This window comes from Phoxinus phoxinus (genome assembly GCF_949152265.1).
Source record: "Phoxinus phoxinus genome assembly, chromosome: 4".
Taxonomy (NCBI): domain Eukaryota; kingdom Metazoa; phylum Chordata; class Actinopteri; order Cypriniformes; family Leuciscidae; genus Phoxinus; species Phoxinus phoxinus.
The window spans coordinates 33,909,025-33,929,499 of NC_136879.1; the positions used below are offsets into that span (position 1 = coordinate 33,909,025).

Consider the following 20,475-nt stretch of genomic DNA (forward strand, 5'->3'; position numbering starts at 1 on the left):
GGCTTTCAAGTCTGTGCCCAAGTCTACATCACAGTAACTCACTTTTACTTTAAATTATTGGGGGAAAATTTGCATTCTATCTGCATGGGTCAGGAAGGATTTGCCAACATAATGGTGACAAGTCAAGAGTCGAGGAGGACAAGGACTGTCACTTAAAAATAAATAGAAGGAAACAATGATCAACATCAACTCATTAATTATTATATTATGTTTGTATATTTAGATTTCTAATAATATATTTATACATTTAACTGTTAACATTTGTAGTTGTTTATTGTTACTACATGTTTGCTACATTTTAAAATATTAATTAAATAAACAGTTTAAATATGTATATTTATCAATTTGCTTTATTTACAATTTTATTCAGTTAGTAAAAAAAATTTAATAATTTTTTTAAGTGGCATACTGGTCCTTTATTTGAGTAGCTTCATAAACAAATTAAATAATGTCCTAAGAAAAATGATGTATTAATGTAAAAGCAGTTTTTTTTTCTGAAGAGTAGGGTTTGTGTAAGGGATAAAAAATATTATCATTCATCATCAGTATAAAAACAATACAAGTCGATGAAAAAGGGCCCACCATAGTGTGTGTCTTTTTTGTGCAATAAATAAAGTATTTGAACTCTAGTGTTGTTCAAAAAAATTTACTTCCATGGTATATTAAAAAATCATGATGTCATGGTATATTATTTATTACTGTTTTATTATATTGTGCACAACATGTATTGTATGAATCAGAAATGGGCACCGAACTAAAGTTAATGTGTATTCTCCTGCTGTACTTTCTCATTGGTCAGTTAGATCAAAGTGAAATCATAACACTCAGCATCAACTTCTCAAGGCTAAAATCGAATTCACACACACACATACACACACACACACACACACACACACACACACACACACACACACTGACCTTTCACTCCCTCCCAGCATAGTTTTACTCACAAAGAAGTGAAAGCGCTTCCTCATGGCACACTGGCATACACACTTTTCCCCGTGGATGCCATTCCTGGCCAGCTCTGCCCGCACACAAGCCAAACTCTGGTTGGTTTGCTTCAGGCTTTTGCTTCCTCTTATTGATTTTTCTGATATTAGCTACCGGTAACCTCACCCATTTCTCCATTCTGTCAGCTTTCCTCCAAGATACCCAATGTTTTTGGAGCTCCCATACAGTGTGAATACAATGACTGCAAATAATGCATCTCTCAGTAATGTAGTTAAAAAAGCAATAAGAAATGTTTTCTGTTTGCTGTTATTCCTGTAACTGCTTATCTTGTCAGCTGCAAAACTGCATGCCGCTGCTTCATGCTGCTCATGTGGCAAGTCAGAAAACACTGTCAAGGTATCCGATCCTAGTTTCAGAGTCCAATATAAGCCAGGTCAGTTAATCAGCTGGTACTTTCTTTCTTTCTCTCAGTGTTTTTTTATCCATACAATGAAAGAAAATGGGATTTAGGGTTGTTTTGGCAAAAAGGTTTGGAAGTTGTTGTTTTTTTTGTTTTTTTGATTGACCATGGTTAAAGTCGGCATGAAATCAAAATTGACCCTATTTACTTTGTTAGCGGATATTACTAGTCTTGTGGTGAACAATTAATCCGTGCAAGTTAATACACGGAAAAAAATTGTTTGCCGAAGTTATCTTTAAATTAAAGTCTGAAAAGTTACTTCCGGGTCTGGAATGGCGTTCTTTTTCTGATGACATAGGCTTGACGACTTGGGTTGGTTAAACGCTTAACCACTCCCCTCAAACCGTTACTCTGCTATGGGCGAGAGATGGAGAGGAGGAGTGCTGAAGTAAAACCCTGCCCTCTGTTCAGTATTCCCTTTCACTCGGAAATGCGTCACAACACTTGAGAAAAGTCGTTTGCAACTTCCGGTTCACGCGGACTTTAAGAGGCTTTGTCTGTATAGTTAATGCTATTGCATTTTGCAATTAATGCTTGGTCATTTTTCTGTTAATTTAACATAGTTCGAATGGAATCACCTTTTTTAATACTCTTTTATTGTACATAATCCCCATTGCCTGGAATTAGATATTTTCTGCATCTGCTCATGTCTGTTTCTGTCTTTTTTAGGCAATCAAGTGGAACCGTCATAAAAAACAGGTATGGTTGTTAAATCCAATACACTGATCTAATCTTCCTTCTCCTCACTGGTGCATAGTCATACGCAGGACACAGAGTGTTAAAGTGCTGTCACATTTACTATTGCCTTGGTGACATTTCGTTGCCATAGTCCGGTCATTTCAATAGGAATCCACACAATCTGGAATTTCAATTGAGGGTGGAAAAGGTTCCCACTAATATTTCGCATTGGGTTCAAGTTGGTAGTGAATTTGCTGCATTGACCAACATAAAGCTGCTTGATTTAAAAGTTGCTGTGCCTCATACATTGCTACACTATTGACACGTTTTTTTTTGTTTTTTTTTTGCCCATTAAATTTTGCAGAAACTCCGCTAGTGTGGCCACACTTTAAACCACCAGCAGAATGGGCTCATTGAGACAACATCGATTGATTTGAGGAACCTATATACACTTTGACAGTTTAAGTAACTGTGACTTACTTGCTCAAAAGACTAAGATTCTCTTCAAACGGTTGCTCCACAAAAACTGTTTACCTGAAAGAGAAAATGACTATAGAAGAAGACATTTTATGCTAATCCTTACTATGGCGCCTCTTGTGGCAAAGTGGAGAATGCAGCACGTATTTGCATTTACATGCTGGCGTGTATATTTCTACGGAAAAATAAAGTATTATTGTATAATTAAGAATTCCATCCCAAGAATTCCATGTCAAGATTTATTCATTTGTTCCCTCGTTTTAGATAAACGTGGTTATGTTGTACTAATTTGTTTCATCATTTTAGGTAAATCGTGGCCATGATGAGTGATAGTTGGCTATGATTGAACTAAAACGATGAAACAAATTAGTACAACAAGGCCACGATTTATCTAAAGGAGGGAACAAAATAGGCCTAATAAATCTTGGGACAAAATGAAGGAACCAATTAGTACAATGTTAATAAGTTGTCAGTAAGAACAAATTTGTGGCCACAATATACATTTTTTCTCTCTTCTGCATGTCATGTGCGGGGCTCCATATATTTCAGATATAATTGATTGCTTTTTAATTGTGCTTGTGGGATATGAAAACAAACTATGCCATACAGAGAAGCCACCTTATCTCACCGATTCAGGAAGTTCTTGAGGGAACTGCTGTTTTGCACTCAACTCCTTTCAACTGTTGGAGAGGCCCATAATGGAGTATTCTGTTTAAAACATTCAAACTCCAAACAGAAAGTCTTTCAGAAATAGTTCGAAAACAGTCTTGAATGCTCATTTTAAAAGATCTTTACCCTGATAAACAATTTCTCACATATCACAGAGGCTCCAAACTTTGTTTTTTACTCGCTCTCTGACCTTTAGATATTGCTGGTCCATTGTGTGAGATTGACCGCAGAATGAGTATCTGCTGTGTGTAGAGGTGTTTAAATGGAGAACCTCAGCACTTCACCACAGGACTTAATATTTCCTCTCAGGTGGACCTGAGCACATGACATTCGATGCACTGTAATTTACTGCCCCTGCACACTTAGTGACTTTTCAACCTACATGTTGAGGACTGATTCCAGCCCACACTGAATGACCAAGATGTGGCCACCAAATCAAACATGGTCTCTAAATTAGATAGAAAATTTGTTTTGCTCTGGCCGCCATTTTGTTTGGAGAAATGAGGGTTATTTATTTCAGTCTGACTGAGTTGTTAGTCTTGTGCCACAGGGCTCTTCATCATTCCCCCGCAAGGAGAAATGGATGAGTTCACCAATCACAATGGATTTACACTTACAGCATCAACAACACCTCAAGCCTCTGTCAATTTGTTATCAGGCTTGTTTTAGGGATGCAGTCATTGTTGCATGATGCAATTTTCCTCCATTTCTCACTCCCGTTTGCAGACCAGCGCTTTTGATTTCAATGAAACAAACGATGACGCATCAGCAGAAACCAGTCCGACTGTGTCCCAAAACTCCTGTCCTTACTAATACTTCCATAGGGTTAATTTTGACAATAGCTTATTATGACGTAGCAGGGAGTTAACTGTCATTTATTCAGCCGGTTTGCACAAAGAAAGAAAGAAGAAAAGGCAACCGCGAGAGAGAAGGGTTAAGAAGACTATTGTCAGGATTTTTTAAGCACGCCCAATTATTTCTGCACTTTCAATCTTTCCTTGTGTGAACAATGAGGGAGAAAACATTAGAGAATAACCTTCAATGCTGAATAAACTTGCAAAATCAAAGGAGTATCTTGACTAAATTCGATGACACCTTGATTTATAACTTTACCAATCATTAGTACATGTCTCACTTTGAAATATCGGATTCTGATTGGTCATTTGGCATTCTGTGCTAGTTTTATAATTACTTCTAATTGTCCTTGAATTATGGTTTAATGTACTTAAGTGTCTTAAGAAACATGGAAGTGTACTCTCTTTAAGTACACTTGAGTGGCCTTTTATTTTATTAATATTGTATTATTAGCTATTACAGTTTAAAAAAAAGTATATATATATTTAAGATTTGAAATAATCTACAAGTGCACTACTTTTTCACAAGGGAGCCTCCCATCCACCCAAGCCAAAATGTAAGAAATCTCATTTAACTTTGAGTCATATGTTTTCATATATGCAAATTTGAATGTAAATTAACTACTTATCTGTAAAGCAATATATAACTGTTGCTACTGACTTATTCATGAGTTATTATAAAGTGTTTCACTGATCTTAAAATTGTTTAACAAATACAGCAGTTTGCTAAGCAGGTTTCTCACTGCAGCCTCAGCAATAAAACCCCTGCTGGTACTTTTGTCCTGACCAGTTTCGAGCATGCAAACATACTCTTGAGGACAGAACTGTTGACTGCGTGCTTTTCCTCCCCCCCTACATGAACCATTAATGCTCACCACAGTTCTCATAGTGCAGTGTTTTTAAAAACAGTTCCCAATACCTGACCCTTTTATCCACGAGTGAGATTTACAGTATACTGCAATGCACATGTGATATGTTGCTAACAGACCTGGCAATTAAATTTATATTTTCCAATAAAATACCAGCCAAGACATGTATTTGCCTCCTGCAATGTCAGTACAAAGAGTTCTCTGCATAGAAAGGATGAAAATTTAAAGACCCCTTGAAGTTACTTGGACAAAAATCTGTTTAGCGCAACATGAGTCATCAATATTTTTTACTCTAATTTCCCAGAAGAGAGAGACTGTACATTTTGAATGTGTATGTGCTCAAATATGAATGTTTAAGTGTTCTCTATAGATGGCTTCAAAACTAACACACGTGGAAAGCTCAAATTTCGATTTCATGGGCCTTTAAATAATAAATATTGTTTTTAATTAGTTGTTTGAACAGTGAAATCAATCGTTTTTATATTCATGAGTTTGTTGTAACACATTTCCACTTTTTAATTGTTTCCAGCCTTGGTGAGGAGTTTTACCGCGAGGCCATTGAGCACTGCCGCAGTTATAATGCTCGACTTTGTGCTGAGCGCTCCATGCGCCTGCCCTTCCTCGACTCCCAAACAGGCGTTGCACAGAGTAACTGCTACATATGGATGGAGAAGACCCATCGTGGGCCAGGTGTGTGTCTATGTGTACAGTATATCGTACTACATAGGTGATTTTGAGGTTTTGGATGTTTAGGCCATGTTACTATCCGCCTCTGGTTCTGTTTGACCCAGGTGTGGCTCCAGGGCAGCTCTATACCTATCCAGCACGTTGCTGGAGAAAGAAGAGACGGTTAAACATCTTAGAGGATCCACGTCTTGGACCCATCGAGTTTAAAATCGGTGAGAGCTGGTGTTGACGAGAAGGACACGCATAAATCTTTTATCCATTTTTTTAGGGGGCTTTTTGTATGTTGTACAATTGTATTTTCTGATTCAACACCCTAAAAACTTTTTTTTTTTCAGTCAGTGAAAGAAAAACAGAAACTTAAGGTATCTACTAACTTAGTCTGATTTTACAGAAAAAAGACACAACAACAACAACAAAAACCACAAAATGACCATTCTTCACAAGTTTGGGATTTAAAAGATTTATCTTATTTAAATTAGTCTCTTATGCTCACCAAGGCTGCATTTATTTAATCAAAAATACAGTAAAAGCAGTAATATTGTGAAATATTATTACAATTTAAAATTATTGTTTTCTAGTTTTATATATTTTAAAAGTAATTTATTCCTGTGATGCAAAGCTGAATTTTCAGCATGATTGTTCCAGTCTTCAGTGTCACATGATCCTTCAGAAATCATTCCAATATGCTGATTTGATGCTCAAGAAACACTTCTTGTTTCAATTTTCAAAACAGCTGGGCTGCTTAATATGTTTATATGTTTTATGAGCTGAGTAGAAATGCCTTGGCGTAATAATTGTTTCCGGTGTGTGTTCAGACTATGAAACAGCACTAAAGAAGGAAGGGGGAGTTCCTGAGGGTCCTGTGCTGGAGTCACTCCTCAGCGGAGAACTGCTGGATAAGAAAGTTGAAACAAAGGAGGAGGAACCCATGAGTGAATGCCAGGTAAGAAAGATTCCTCCACTGTGGAGTTGTTCCCCCTAGAAAGATTTTGTAGCCACACAGTCAACCAGATAAGAATTATTTTACACACTATTGCCTTGAAGTACACACTAAGACACTGTACCTTTGTGTTGGGAACAAAACAACATATTTTGTTGATGGAACAACATTCCTGTCTGATAATTTAGTCCTAAACCTAACCCAACCCATAATTCATTCTTAAAATCAGAGGGAAATGATAGATGATGTAGAAGCACCTAACCTTGGTTTTAAGCCTAAACTTGACATAAACTGTAAACTTGTTCCTCAAATCTGATTTTGATTGGAATGTTGTTCCAGGATCAACAAAGATGTTGATCCAGGAACATGTTGTACTTGGTGAAATCACGTTCAAAACTCTCCGGTCTGGGTTTCTGTCTGCTCTCTTCTGCCATCTTCCTCTCTTTTACACTTTTTCTCCTCTTTCTGATTTCTCTGTAGTACTTGTGTCTCTTTTTGGCAGTAACACAAATCCCTGCAGGGCTGACACCCCCCCCCACTTCTTTGTTAACTACAAAGTGTGTATACTTGCGCGAGTGTATTTTTGTTATTGTGTGTGTGTCCGTGTATGTCAGTAAGTTTGCCAAAGTTGTTGTACTGATTTTGTGGCGAGCGGATGCACGTTTTCAACGTCTCTGAGTTTACTGGTACTTACTTTTGACCGTGTTGACGTGCGAATGCTTATAGATCCTAATGAACCAGCCTGCCAGTTGATTGAGCTGTCACTAGTGTCATCCCCCTCACTGTTTTGCACACAACATGACATCTATCCCAGGGGTGGACAGTTAAGCAATTAGCACTTCAATTAAGAGTCACTCTTTAGAGCGCTCCTTCCCCTGAGAGCGGACCTGTGATCCTGCTGCTTGTATCGCCTCAGGTCCCTGCAGGAGATAAAAAGCTACGCGCCTCCCTGCTACCTCTGTTCACTTCCCACAGCCACATACTATGAGTAGCTTACATTTACAGTTGTGCACTTTCAGGGCAATCAACACAGTTAAGGCTCTGATGTACTTCAAGCGAAATTGAAGAATGAATATAATATAAATCAGGCTAAATCGAAGTTTGTTTGGATTTCAAAATGGTCCATGGTAATTATGTAATAGGTGTGGCTCTGAGGCTCCGCCTTCTTTGACGTGGAAATCTTATCTGGTTCATTTATACTGTTCAGTCTGTCGAGGTCAGTCGCGAGTAAAAACATGAACAAGAGCTGCTTTATAGCCACACACACTGTTTTTTCATGTTTAATAATGTAAAGTTGCTTGCTTTAAAGCAATCTAGTGTATAAAGTAATAAATTAGCCTAATTGCAGAGCTTGTACAAACATATCCATGTTGCTATGCTTTTGTAACTTAACTGTTTTGTTGTGTTTATTTTATAATTGAGAGGAACGCACATATACACCATATTCATCTAAACACCGCTCTAGCAGTTTGGGCAGCTGTGAGTGTATCAGAGCCTTGAAGTATAACTTTAACTTTTAAGTTTTTTGTGTGTTTATTCAAGCAACTGTAACTCTGTCTGTCCACTGGGTAAACCTGCACAAATGAATGCCATTACAAGCTCATGTTTATTGTGAACCGATATAAAACGTTTTCAATATATCTTTTTTTCTTTTAGTCTGTTATTCTTTCCTACAGCAGATTTTCCAGTGTTGTTCATTCAGTGCAGCTGACTCATATGTGCTGGTCTTTCCTTGTGGTCACAGAAGCTGCTGGTGGGAGATTTTCCTCACGAGCTGGACATGGAAGAGATGGAGGAGGACGTTCCCAAACGCAAGAATCGCACCAAAGGACGGGTAAAACACATGCAGCTATAACATGTTCTGCTTGGACCTGCAGTGACTAATTAATTAGTATGAATCATACTAATACTAGCGTGAATCATCAGGTTTTGCAGGCTGATTACTCAGTCACAATGCCCTAAGATTCAACTGCTTTTGCTTCAGAACTCATTATAAGAACTAATTTATTCCGAGCCAAATGTATATGGTCCTGGGTTGTATTTTCACACACCTTTTAGATGCTATTAGACGTATTTTCTAGAGTTTGATTAGGCGTACAGCCTCAAAGGGGACTTATTATTTCACAAGATGCAATATACAGTAAGTCTCTGGTGTCCCCAGAATGTGTCTGTGAAGTTCCAACTCAAAATACCCCACATATAATTTATTATAGCTTGTCAAATTTTCCCCTATTTGGCCGTGAGCAAAAACACCCCGTTTTTGTGTGTCCCTTTAAATGGAAATGAGCTGTTGCTCCCCACCCCCTTTCCAGAAAGGGGTGGAGCCATTACAACTTCGAATACCCCGGCAACAACAAAAATGGAGAATGTCACGCAGACAAAATGTCAGAAGCGATGTTCAGCATTTCGTACATGTTCGAAACAGAGTCGGACACTGATGGAGAGACTCGGAAAGAACTGGACAATTCTGAATGGATAGTGGATAAATTTAAGTAGTTAAGTTGATTCAACTAATCGACTAGCATGCACCATGTTAATCTAATAACAACTTTTGTGCAAATCCAGCATTGAACTGACCCTAGTTTGTGAAGCAGTCCGACATAAAATGATTTGCGCAAATATATAACACTTTAACGACTCACTTCGGCACATTTCCTTTATAAATGAAATTCAACCACGGTGTGCTCAGTGGCTCAGATGCCGGGATTTTGCATAATAGGTCCCCTTAAAATGTAAACGACACAAAATACTGAAAGCATGTTTGCCTTCTTTTAGAAGTCGATAAGCCACTTTGCTATCCTAACTGTATTTTTAAGAATTTATTTGTTATTTACATTATACTTCTTGCATTTAATATTGTTTTGTTTCCTTCTGTCTGTGATCCTGTCAGAACAGAACTGTTATACATTGTTGGCTTGCAACTGACCAGTTGAGAACCACTCCTCTAGGTAGCAATCCAACCCGAATTGAATGTTTTAATATATCGCAGACCTGTAGGTTTGCAGTGAGCTCTGCAGGGTCTTTGTTTAATCTGGGATTCCTGTTTCTTCAAGGCTGCGTTCTGAACAAAGCAGGCCATTGTAGCTCATCAGCCATTGATCCATTATGGCTGTTTAGTACATCTCCAGGTTTGATCCCTGCGTACCTTTCATCATTGCGTTCCACTGGCTCTGCGTTGATTCAAAGCAGCTCCTTCCCAACAGCCATGAAAAACATCCTTTTTATACCACTTTAAAGACAACACCTGATGTCTGATAGCACACTGAAAACATGGCTAGGTTCATCTGTAATTATAACCGGAACATGAACCATAACATGAAAGGTTCTGTGGTTGCCTTGGATTGTGGTTCTGTGCAGAAATGCATGCAAGCTGCAGTAGCCTAGCCATGAAATAACCACAGCCTGAAGAAGGAAAACTGTACAGATAGCTATTTTTGTTGAGGAACAAGGGTCTTGAGTGAAATAAGACTTATTTTTTCCGTAAAAAACGGGGCATTTGGTTTTAAATATGGTATATGATGAATTTTACATGAACTTGCATGAAAAATTTATACTTTTTTATGCAGAAATTGGTGTTGGACAAACTGATTAGACATATTGACTTCTCTGCCATCAAAACAACAATTGCCACATGGCACCATATAATATGGTAACCATATAATTTTTTCAGATAAATATTGACATTAAAATGTAAATCTATTTATTACATAATATTTGATATCACATAATGTAATATAGTATTCTGGGAAAAGAGGAACGTATCAGAGAACGTATTCCACCTTAGTCAAGAACAGGAAAATGAATTGATTAATTAAATGAAATACATATTTCTAAAGGTTGATTATTATTAACATGTAATGTTTCTGCATACGATGTGTATGAAAACATTCATTCATACTGAGAAACTTGAAACTACAGTTACGTCAGTTTCTTAGAATTTCATTCTATTTGAATTCTACTTCTAAATTCAAATTTGAATGGCAATTGTTCATTCTGTTTGCTGTGTTGATTCAAATTCAGCTCATTTAAATGTCGATGTATGGTGCGCCGTGCACGACCCTGGCAGAAACTCATGCGACTTTCGGTATTGTATTCTAGCAGAAATACAAACGAGGTTGTCTCCGATTCACTCCCTAGATTCTGTCACCTTCTGCGCTGTTAATTGGGGCACACTTCTTCCTCTAAGATCCCTCACACCCCACATAGTTAGCCGGCAGTGTGTAGAAGAGATGCTGTGATAATTGTGTGCTAGGTGTAATTAATGCTGTGTAAGAGGATTTGCTTAAAGCTTGATGAAGGAAGTGGGGGGTGCGCTGCGCCTCAAGGCCAAAATAACGATGGTTTTCTAGCTGCACCTGTGTAAAATAGACTGGTCGCCAACTGTAAATTAATCTGTGTGTGTTTACATGCACTTTTTGTCTAGGCATGTGGTGTTGGGGGGATGAGAAAGAGACAAGACCCAGCATCCTTAGAGGATCGAGACAAGCCATATGTGTGTGACAGTGAGTATCATGCACAAAACAACTGAACACAGAATATAACTCTATATTCATTACCAAACCCAGCATTGGGGAAGGAGTGGTAGAACTACAAAATAAGTAGCACCATATAGCCATATAAACGTGTACAATGCAATTCCCCTGATAATGGGATTTTTAATGTCAAATTTCATTGTGGTGACTTATCTTGCATGGTGTGACAATAATCTCTACTGTTATCTTAAACTGTAGATTTTCTCATGGGCAATAACGGCGGAAATGTTTATACATGAATGAGCATGGATAAAATATTTTTTAAATGTTTATTTATTTATAATAAACTAAATATAATACATTTTAAGTGAATTTAAGTGTAATGATTAAATTATAACAAATTAATAATAATATAAATTAATATATTTATTCATTTATATATATATAATAGCTTTTAGTGTACAAAAATAATACTTATTTAATTAAATTAAATCATACAATTAAACAATATAACAAATTAGTGATGATAATAATAAAATATTATTATACTAATATAGTTTGAATTAATTTTTAATTAAAATGTTATTACTAAATTATAATACTACATGAATTAAAATTATTGACAGTAAATAATGATAGCAACGATAATACATTTTTTATATAAATATAATGAAATATAATTCATTCTTTTTGTTCATAACAAGATGAACCAAACTCTTGTACACATTCTTACAGTTTTTTTTGTCTTTTTTGTTTCCTTGTGTGTTCCTCTGTGTTCAGTTTGTGGGAAGCGCTACAAGAACCGTCCAGGTTTGAGTTACCATTACACTCACACACACCTGGCAGACGAGGAGGGTGAGGAAGACTCCGAGCGGCACACACTGCCCTTCCAGCGCAAGAACAACCACAAACGTGAGCCCAGCATCAGCCTCAGCCATGGATTACACACTCATACCACAACCCATAGAGTAAAACTATTCTAACACAGTTAACCCACTCTCATACCCCTTTTCCACTGACCCGGTGCTGGTGCTGGAGCCGCTGTTCAATCTGGCCCTGTTCCACGCATTTCCAATGAATTAAAGGTGGTTCTGGCCTGGACGTAATTGACTCTGCTGGTCTTAAACCAGGCACCATTATCGCCAGGGACCAGGGGCGGGATACCACTTAAAGTTTCCAAAACAGCAACTCATGACAGAACTAGATCGTTCATTATAACCAACAAAGCTAACTGGAAGTGCCCAATGCAGCAGTTGACATCCTGTTTTGTCCTTTTTTTGTTCCTACTTTTGTTGTGCTGCAAAGCGACTCCAGCCACTTTATTTTCCCCATCTGTCTGAAATAAAAAGATTTTATTTACAAATATGTGTGAATTGATTGCTATGATTTTTATTCATTATATATTGAATATTATAATAATATTAATCGTTTTCTTCCTTCTTTGTTTTTAAAGCATTGTGGTGAATTAACATCGTTATTAAGTATTTTGTCATCAACATCAAAGCCTGGATCCATTTGGCGTTCTATGGGTTTCCATAGAAACAAATATCTGGTTCTGAAGACGTTAACACACTAAAATCTTGTAATTATGGTAATTACGACACGACATGAACAAAGCAAAAGACTTCTAAACAGAGCTTGTGTTCATTCACACTGCACACAAATCCGATTTGGATTCAGTGTCCGCTTTGCCATTTTGCAAATTATGAAATTTGATCCATTTGTTGAGACGTTGTCAATATCCATATCTACTTCAGCTACTAATTAAATAATCAGTCAGAACGATGCCAAGAGACTTTCTCATAGAACAATAAATAGTAACTGTCAATGTGGAAAAACAAGATGGAAATTTTGCATCTGCTCATGTTTTTTTTGTTACATCTCACCACGGTGCTGATGTCCCGAGGCATTTTTTACACATTCATGCATTTACAGTGTCCAAAACCTGCAATGGCCAATGACAAAAAGAGCACAATGATTTGAAATCCAATGGACTGAGACATTTAAAAAAAAAAATTGGATTGAGTTTAAAAAAATAAGTGTTTTTTTTTTCTGTTTAAACTAAATGGATTCTGATATGCTAAAAATCATTCTATTTGAAAAAAAAAAAAAAAAAAGGTTAAAAAAATGGTTGTCTTTTTTGTCTTTGGAAAGATTATGTATTAACATAGTTACTTAATCGTTCGTCTCTAAAATCAGTGAAACGTGGTAAAATTCTGAGAGACGTCCCTGAGCACCAGCACCATTTTGGTGGAAAAGGGTATTAACCATCTCACACATGCATTACAATGAGTCAAAACACAGCAGTTTTCCTGATCAGTATTTGGTCGTTTTTCAGCAAAAATGTCTAAACAAGATACATTTACATTTTACTAAGCTACTTTTTTCTTTTTGGCAAAATGTGTCATCAGAGAATATATCTCAAATTACATGTATTTCTCTATTTTAATATATTTTACAATGTGATGCAAAGCTGAATTTTCAGTATCATTACTCCAGTCTTCAGTGTCACATGATCCTTCAGAAATCATTCTATTGTTCTGATTTGCTGCTCAAGAAACATTTCTTTTTATCAATATTGTAAACAGTTAAGCGCTGCTTAATGTTTTTATGGAAAATGTGATACTTTTTTTTCAGGTTTTTTTATTTTTTATTATTGATTTAATGTGTCCTCGCTGAATACAAGTTACAAATTCTTTCTTTCTTTCAAAAATAAATAAATAATTAGAGCACAAAGTAAACAAATTTGCCAAGATATATTTGTTAAAAATAAGTCTTCCACAGGTTTGCTGCACATGTAAAATGTATCTTGTTTTTATACATTTTTACTTTTGAGATTTTACCGGTAAACGAGACAAAAATACAGATTTGGAAAATGCTTTGTTTTGCGGTGTGTATCGTGCTAAAGTCATGTGACAGTATCAGTATCGAGATCTCCCACCACTTGTTTATGGCTTTGTTGTGTTCAGTCTGTAGCCTTTCGCCTGACAAAGACAAGGTAACAGTGACCTCATTGCAGTGTCCTTGTGAAATCATGCCCATTTGCCTCCCAGAGTTATCTGGCTGAGTGCTTGGCTGAATTGGCCTGCCCATCGCTCTGTTTACCCCTCACCGCCACTGGCTTTTTTTGGTTTCAAAAGCTGGTTATAAAGAAAAGTGCAGAAAATTAGGGCCGTGTTCAATTTTGCAGGATTTTTCAGACAGAGCACAAACGTGAGCATCTGCAGGAAGGTACGTTTTTTCATTTCACACACACACACACCCCGTATTCCCATACTCCACCACGAGCGATATTATTAATAAGAGGGGTTTTAATGAAACCTAGATCCATGCATTATTCATGCAATATTTAGACCAAAAGAGAACGATGTAGATGTAGGCGCGATAACTAGGGCCACCCAACTCAAGATGGTGAATTGGAGCCAGACCAAATCCGAAATTCTCATCCTCTGCTGTTATTTCGTTTTACGGCTGTGCTACCTCTCTCTGTTCTATCAGTTTGATGAATGACAGATTATTCAGCCAAGAGATGAGATTTCACCTCTCATTCTTGCTCTCTGTCTTTCTCTTTTCTAGTTTTTGCTATCCCTTTCTCGCTTCCTCTCTCTTTTTTTTCCCACCACCCTTGTCTTTCTGCCTATGCTTTCTCCTCTGTCTCCTTTTGATTTAAGATTCATCTATCAGTGCTCTGTATTTTTCCCCCTCTTTATTTATTTCCACTGCAGAAGTGAGGCTGCTTGGCTGAGATGAGTGACTGCATTAAAATTCATGCCTGCTCATATTCTTTTTCATATAGTGTTGTGGTGCTGCTGGTCGGACGGAGGGGGTTTTGGGGGCTGTCCAGCAGGGCATGGGGGAGGGGTGCTGTCTGGTGTCAATGTGTAGGGAAAAGGGTAGAGGGGTAGATGGCGGGCGGGGGGGATCGCTGTTTGCATTTGAGGTCGACCCTCTAGATGTGCACCTGAAAATTGGATTTCGTGATTTGAGAGTTCTAGTTAAAATCCTCCCCCACACGCACACACATACACGCACTCTGCTCCCACATAATGTTTGCCTGTTAAAAACAGCCAGCATTTGAGAAGATTTAACCCTCATTTCTTACAAAAAAAATACTTTTTCCTGAATTCTAAAGTGAAAGCAGTGAAAACTACACCATCTGTCATTTTCCAGTTATTGAAACATCCAGTTTTTGGCCATTTTTTACATTAAGACGTTTAGCCAGAGAACATTTATTTTCCTTAACTCATTGACAAATCAGAGCTGACTCCTCTTTTCGGGAGGCGGAAACTAAAAGCGTTCAGACAGCGGGTGAAAACAGGTGCTGCAACAATGTCAATTATAAGAAAAAGAATGAGTTTTTGAACATTAAATTATGTAAACGTATTCTAGTAGAGCTCATCAGCAAAATTATGAACCTGTAAATGAGCATAATAGTACCATTTTAAGGATACATCTAAATCATACATTTACAGACAAAATGTAGTGATATTTACACTACCGCTTAAAAGTCTGGGGACGTGAGCTGCATTTATTTAATCAAAAATAAACAGTGATATTGTGAAATATCATTACGATTTAAAGTGTTTTGTATATTAATATAAACGTTTTAAATGTAATTTATTCCTTTGATGCAAAGTTGAATGTTCAGCATCATTGTTCCAGTCTTCAGTGTTAAGTATTAACAATGTTGAAAACACTGATAAAAACTAGGATTTGATAGAGATAGATAGATAGATAGATAGATAGATAGATAGATAGATAGATAGATAGATAGATAGATAGATAGATAGATAGATAGATAGATTTAACCCTACTTTCTTACAATAACATACTTTTTCAATTTTAAAATTTAAATCAGTGCAGACTACACTGTTTTCTGTCAGAACATGACAAAATAACTGAATTGCACTACATTGTGTGTGATAATAGTATAAATACAATTTGTTGCATTGTTTTACATGTAGAAAAGAGACCAAACATTATGATTAACTCTTAAGTATGTTCATAACTTTCCACTTATTTTCCCCTTGGGGATCAATAAAGGAATCCCAAGTCTTATATGTGGCAAAATGGCACTCTACATAATAGAAATAACATCATCTTGTATAAACTGTGAAGGGGAACATGAGGTTTGCAATACTGTTGCACATGTTGACAATCAACTACAATCATTTTAGTTTAAAAAATAAACTCTGAACATTACAAAACATGCAACCCAAAGTGAATAAAACAACAGTAACAGCCGAATCACCCAACAAATAGTTAAAAATGCAACCACATCATTTATTTATGCCTTAGTGCATGCTGGGAAGCTAAGCGCCAACATAGTACTGTGGACATCTCACTATAACTGTGGATATCTCACTATAACTGTGGATTTGTAAGTATAGGAGAGATAAGAGAGACTATAAAATCATCAGATAATCACAGTCATCTCACGGTTCTTTTCTCTGTAAAGTCACAGTATACCATTGTAATTTAATTGTTAATATATAAAAGTACAAATGAAAGTACAGCAAATAGTAGCCAGGAGTATTCTTTAAATTGATAGAACACACTTTAAATGTTTATAGTGTGTGTTTCATGAACTACAGACACTTTTATATCCCAGGAGTATTTATTTTTTTAATTAGCTGACCTCAATTGTTTTCTTTTTTCAACATTAATTTTTTCATAAATTATGTTTTTTTTACAGAATGTTTTTTTAATGAATTTTTTTTCTAACATTCGTTTTTCAATGTTTTTTTTTTTTTGCATCATTGTTATTTTAGTATTGTTTATATAATTTTAGTGCTTTAACTGAAAAATGAAAATTAGCCCATGATTTATATGTGTATATGACCTAGGTGTATCCAACGAATACAATTGGAGTTATATTAAAAAATGTCCTGGCTCTTCCAAGCGTTATAATGAGAGTGGATGGCTGGAGAAAATTTGAAGACCATAAAAGTACATCCGTCCATTATAAAAGTAATCCATTGGCTCCAGGGGGTTAATAAAGGCCTTGAAGTGAAGCCATGCGTTTGTGTAAGGAAAATACCCATATTTAAAACTTTATCAACTACAATCACTAGCTTTCCGACAGACGGCCGTACACATTGATTTACGTTGGAAGACTAACCCCTGACCCATCGCAGAAGCTCAGACGAAAGAGCAAAACAAAACACCAGTCGCGAATTAGCCATTTTGAAAAGAAATGTTGGAGGATTTCTATATAATGTTTTTTTTTTTTTTACATGGATGGATGCACTTTTTTGGGCTTCAAATTTTCTCCAGCCATTCACTCCCATTATAAAGCTTGGAAGAGCCAGGACATTTTTTTTAATACAACTCCGATTGTATTCGTCTCGAAGGAGAATGTCATATACACCCTGGATGGCTTCAGGGTGAATAAAATATGGGCTAATTTTCATTTTTGTTTACATTTTCATTAAGTTTTTTTTAATTGTATTTTAGCTTTATTTCAGTTAACAAAAAGTTAAATTTTAGTTTAACTATAATACCTCTTCATTTTGTGAGACAAAAGAGTGGGCTATTTTATAAAAAAAAAAAAGGATACTTCCACTAAATGTTTTTAGTCATTAGCACAGTACATCATTTGACAGGTGGTAGAAATGTTCAGAAATAATTTATATAAAAAATGACAGACTTCTCCTGGATATTGGCCATTGGTAGTAGACACTAGAGTGTACACTGAGATTCAGACTGAGGTTTATGGAGACAAGCGGTCAGCAGGACAGTTGAAGGGGTAGTAGCAGTTTTTGTTTTGTAGAGATGGCAGTGGGGGTTGTTTTTCATTGCATTGAAGGTCAGATTTGATCTTTCTTTCTGTCTGTTTGTTTGCATTCTACATTCAATCCTAAAATTTCTTTTCCCTCTTTCCCTTCTCTTTGCTTTTATTTTTCTCCTCCACATGTGACACATGCACACACACACACACCTGAGTAATCACATACTCTTTTTTTATGAACAATTGCAGTGATTATGGCTGGTAAGCAAACTGCTCTGAAAGCTCGGAATGACTCCCTTCTTCAGATGAATTCCCTCATGCTGTTTGTACGAGAGGAATCGTGATTGTGAGGCTGAATCACGGCACAAATAATAATGGCATATCAGCACACCTGGGAACGAGAGGAGGCTGAACTTATCATCAACAGCAGCACGACAGCCAATTGCAATAAACTGATGGCAAAAATCATCTCGGTTCAAATAAAGAAACAACAAATAGCATTATGCCTTAAAGAGACTTTAAACAATGCTAGATGGCGTAACATAAATCTCATACAGGCTGTTTCGCATATATTATTTTAATTTACTAATGGTTATTTTATAATTATTTGTGTTTCATATTTAAATATGTATACTGTGATGATGATGATGATGTCACTAGACCTGTTATAGATTTCCATAAATGCCTTATGGTAACATTTCTCCTGAGCTCTCTATAATATATAATGAATTATAATTTTGAATGCATTATAAAACATCTGATAAACATTCTCTTGTATAATACCCTCATTATAATTCTAGAATTTAGTACATTTATTTGGCTATTGGTTAACATTATCGAATAATCCACACAGATTAAGTGACATCAGCAGCAGAACATGTTACTACATTTTGAATAAAGACAACAAATCATTCCCGGTAATATATATTCACAATAAAAAATAGTTCACAATAAAACAAAGAACATGCATTAAGAAAGTATAACATTTTATTTGATTTTGACCTTAAACATAAAAACAATGTTTTAGCAATGCATTATACTCTTTAAAAATGAACAGGTAACTATTGCAGCGTATTATAACTGTAATGCGTTATATAAAAATGACTCAAGTACCGTCTAATTTTATGCTAGACTCAGGCAATTTCGGCAAAAGCTCAAGTATACTTCTTCGTTTGAGTTTACCTGTCTCCACTCTGCGCTCCGCTAGGCCCCGGTCGCTACCTGCCACAGTTGCACTCCTGTCTGCTCCGAAACAAAGCAGGAAGAGCAGTGGCCGTTGCCTAGTGATGGTGTTGCCATGGAGACTGGCCAGCCAGACTCTCTCTATAAAGAATAGGTTGTTATATGTACATCGAGAGCGGGGAAGGGAGGGGAGGCAGTGGAGTTTGGAGTTTTCTCTAGGTTTGAGGATGGAGGGGTAGGGAGGTTCATTAAATCAGAGAAAGAGAGAGACTTGCTGAATTCTCTATGATTTGGCATATATATTAGACCAGACAGTAGTGTTGTATTTGCGTTCTGCCTCATTTGCTATTCTGTATTAAGAAGAGGGCCGAGGGCTGTTTGGCTAGACTGGGGCCTTAGGAAAATGCATGAGAAAATGTATCTTCTTTCTCTCATTGTTCTTTTCTTTTTCTTTTCTTCACTTTCTTCCTCACATGTACATAACGTCCTCCTATAAAAAAAATTAGTACCAAAAACTATTAAAAATATATATATTTTAACAATTAATAAAATGTGTAGAATTATATGTAGCTATGTGTATATATGTGTGTGTATATATATATATATATATATATATATGTATATATATATATATATAGTGGCATGCACTGGTGTTAAAATGAGGAGGCAAAGTCCTCATGCTTTTTAAAAAAAAAAAAAAATGGTAATTTAAAAAAAAAAATTACATTTGAGTTGAAATGAAATGTAAATTCATGTCCCAGTTACACTTAATAAATAAACATTACATAAAAAAGAGAAACCAAATGCAATTCTATTTTGTATTCATTAACTATATGATGTAATTAATGTTCTTTTTATTAAACCCAAGTATAAATCTAATCAATTTAGTGTTTTTAAGCATTTTTACATTTATTCCCAAACATAACAACTAACAGTAAAAAAATGCAACAATAGATTTTATTTGTGAACTTCAGCTTTTCTTTCTAACAGTCAACTTATTTTCATTGGTCATAAAGCTCGGTAAACACTGGTCACAGACACAATGTACCTTTAATTTCACCAAGCTAATTGCTCATTAAAAAAAACACATTCATCATGTTTTCAGGACATTTCGAGTTTGATTTTGGCATGACTTAAAGCGGTAATATCTAAGTGGCTGAGTTATTTACTTATTTTTTAATTAGTCTTCGCATTAATGCCATCATTTTGTTAATTAAAAAAAGACAGATTTCGAACATGCACAAAAAGAGGTGAGATTTATTGCATGAACCATTTATATTCAACCATAACCAATCATATCCAATCACAGCGCTTTGCCTCCTCTCACGTGACTTTACCCCATTCATTCTCAATTGCCCCCCACCAAACCCACCACACACTTTAAAAGTCAATGGGCTCAGGGGAGGCAAGAGAGACGCGGACTCCTTTACCTGCTGGTGTCGCTGTTAGAGAGTGTTACTTTAGAAAATAAGTGATTTATGCACTTTTTAATGTCACATTTTGTAA

The 20,475-nt window shown here is 36.2% G+C and overlaps 1 protein-coding gene across 3 annotated transcripts in view; it reads left to right on the forward strand.

Moving 5' to 3' along the window:
* Positions 1 to 20,475, forward strand: part of dpf1 (double PHD fingers 1) — a 46,549-nt gene that overhangs the window by 11,092 nt on the left and 14,982 nt on the right. For all 3 annotated transcript variants that reach the window (XM_079608887.1, XM_079608888.1, XM_079608889.1), the window contains exons 2-8: positions 2,081 to 2,110; positions 5,488 to 5,648; positions 5,750 to 5,857; positions 6,461 to 6,588; positions 8,330 to 8,419; positions 11,009 to 11,087; positions 11,838 to 11,969. In XM_079608887.1, coding sequence (XP_079465013.1) covers positions 2,081 to 2,110; positions 5,488 to 5,648; positions 5,750 to 5,857; positions 6,461 to 6,588; positions 8,330 to 8,419; positions 11,009 to 11,087; positions 11,838 to 11,969 — 728 coding nt within the window. The remainder of the gene's footprint in view (positions 1 to 2,080; positions 2,111 to 5,487; positions 5,649 to 5,749; positions 5,858 to 6,460; positions 6,589 to 8,329; positions 8,420 to 11,008; positions 11,088 to 11,837; positions 11,970 to 20,475) is intronic.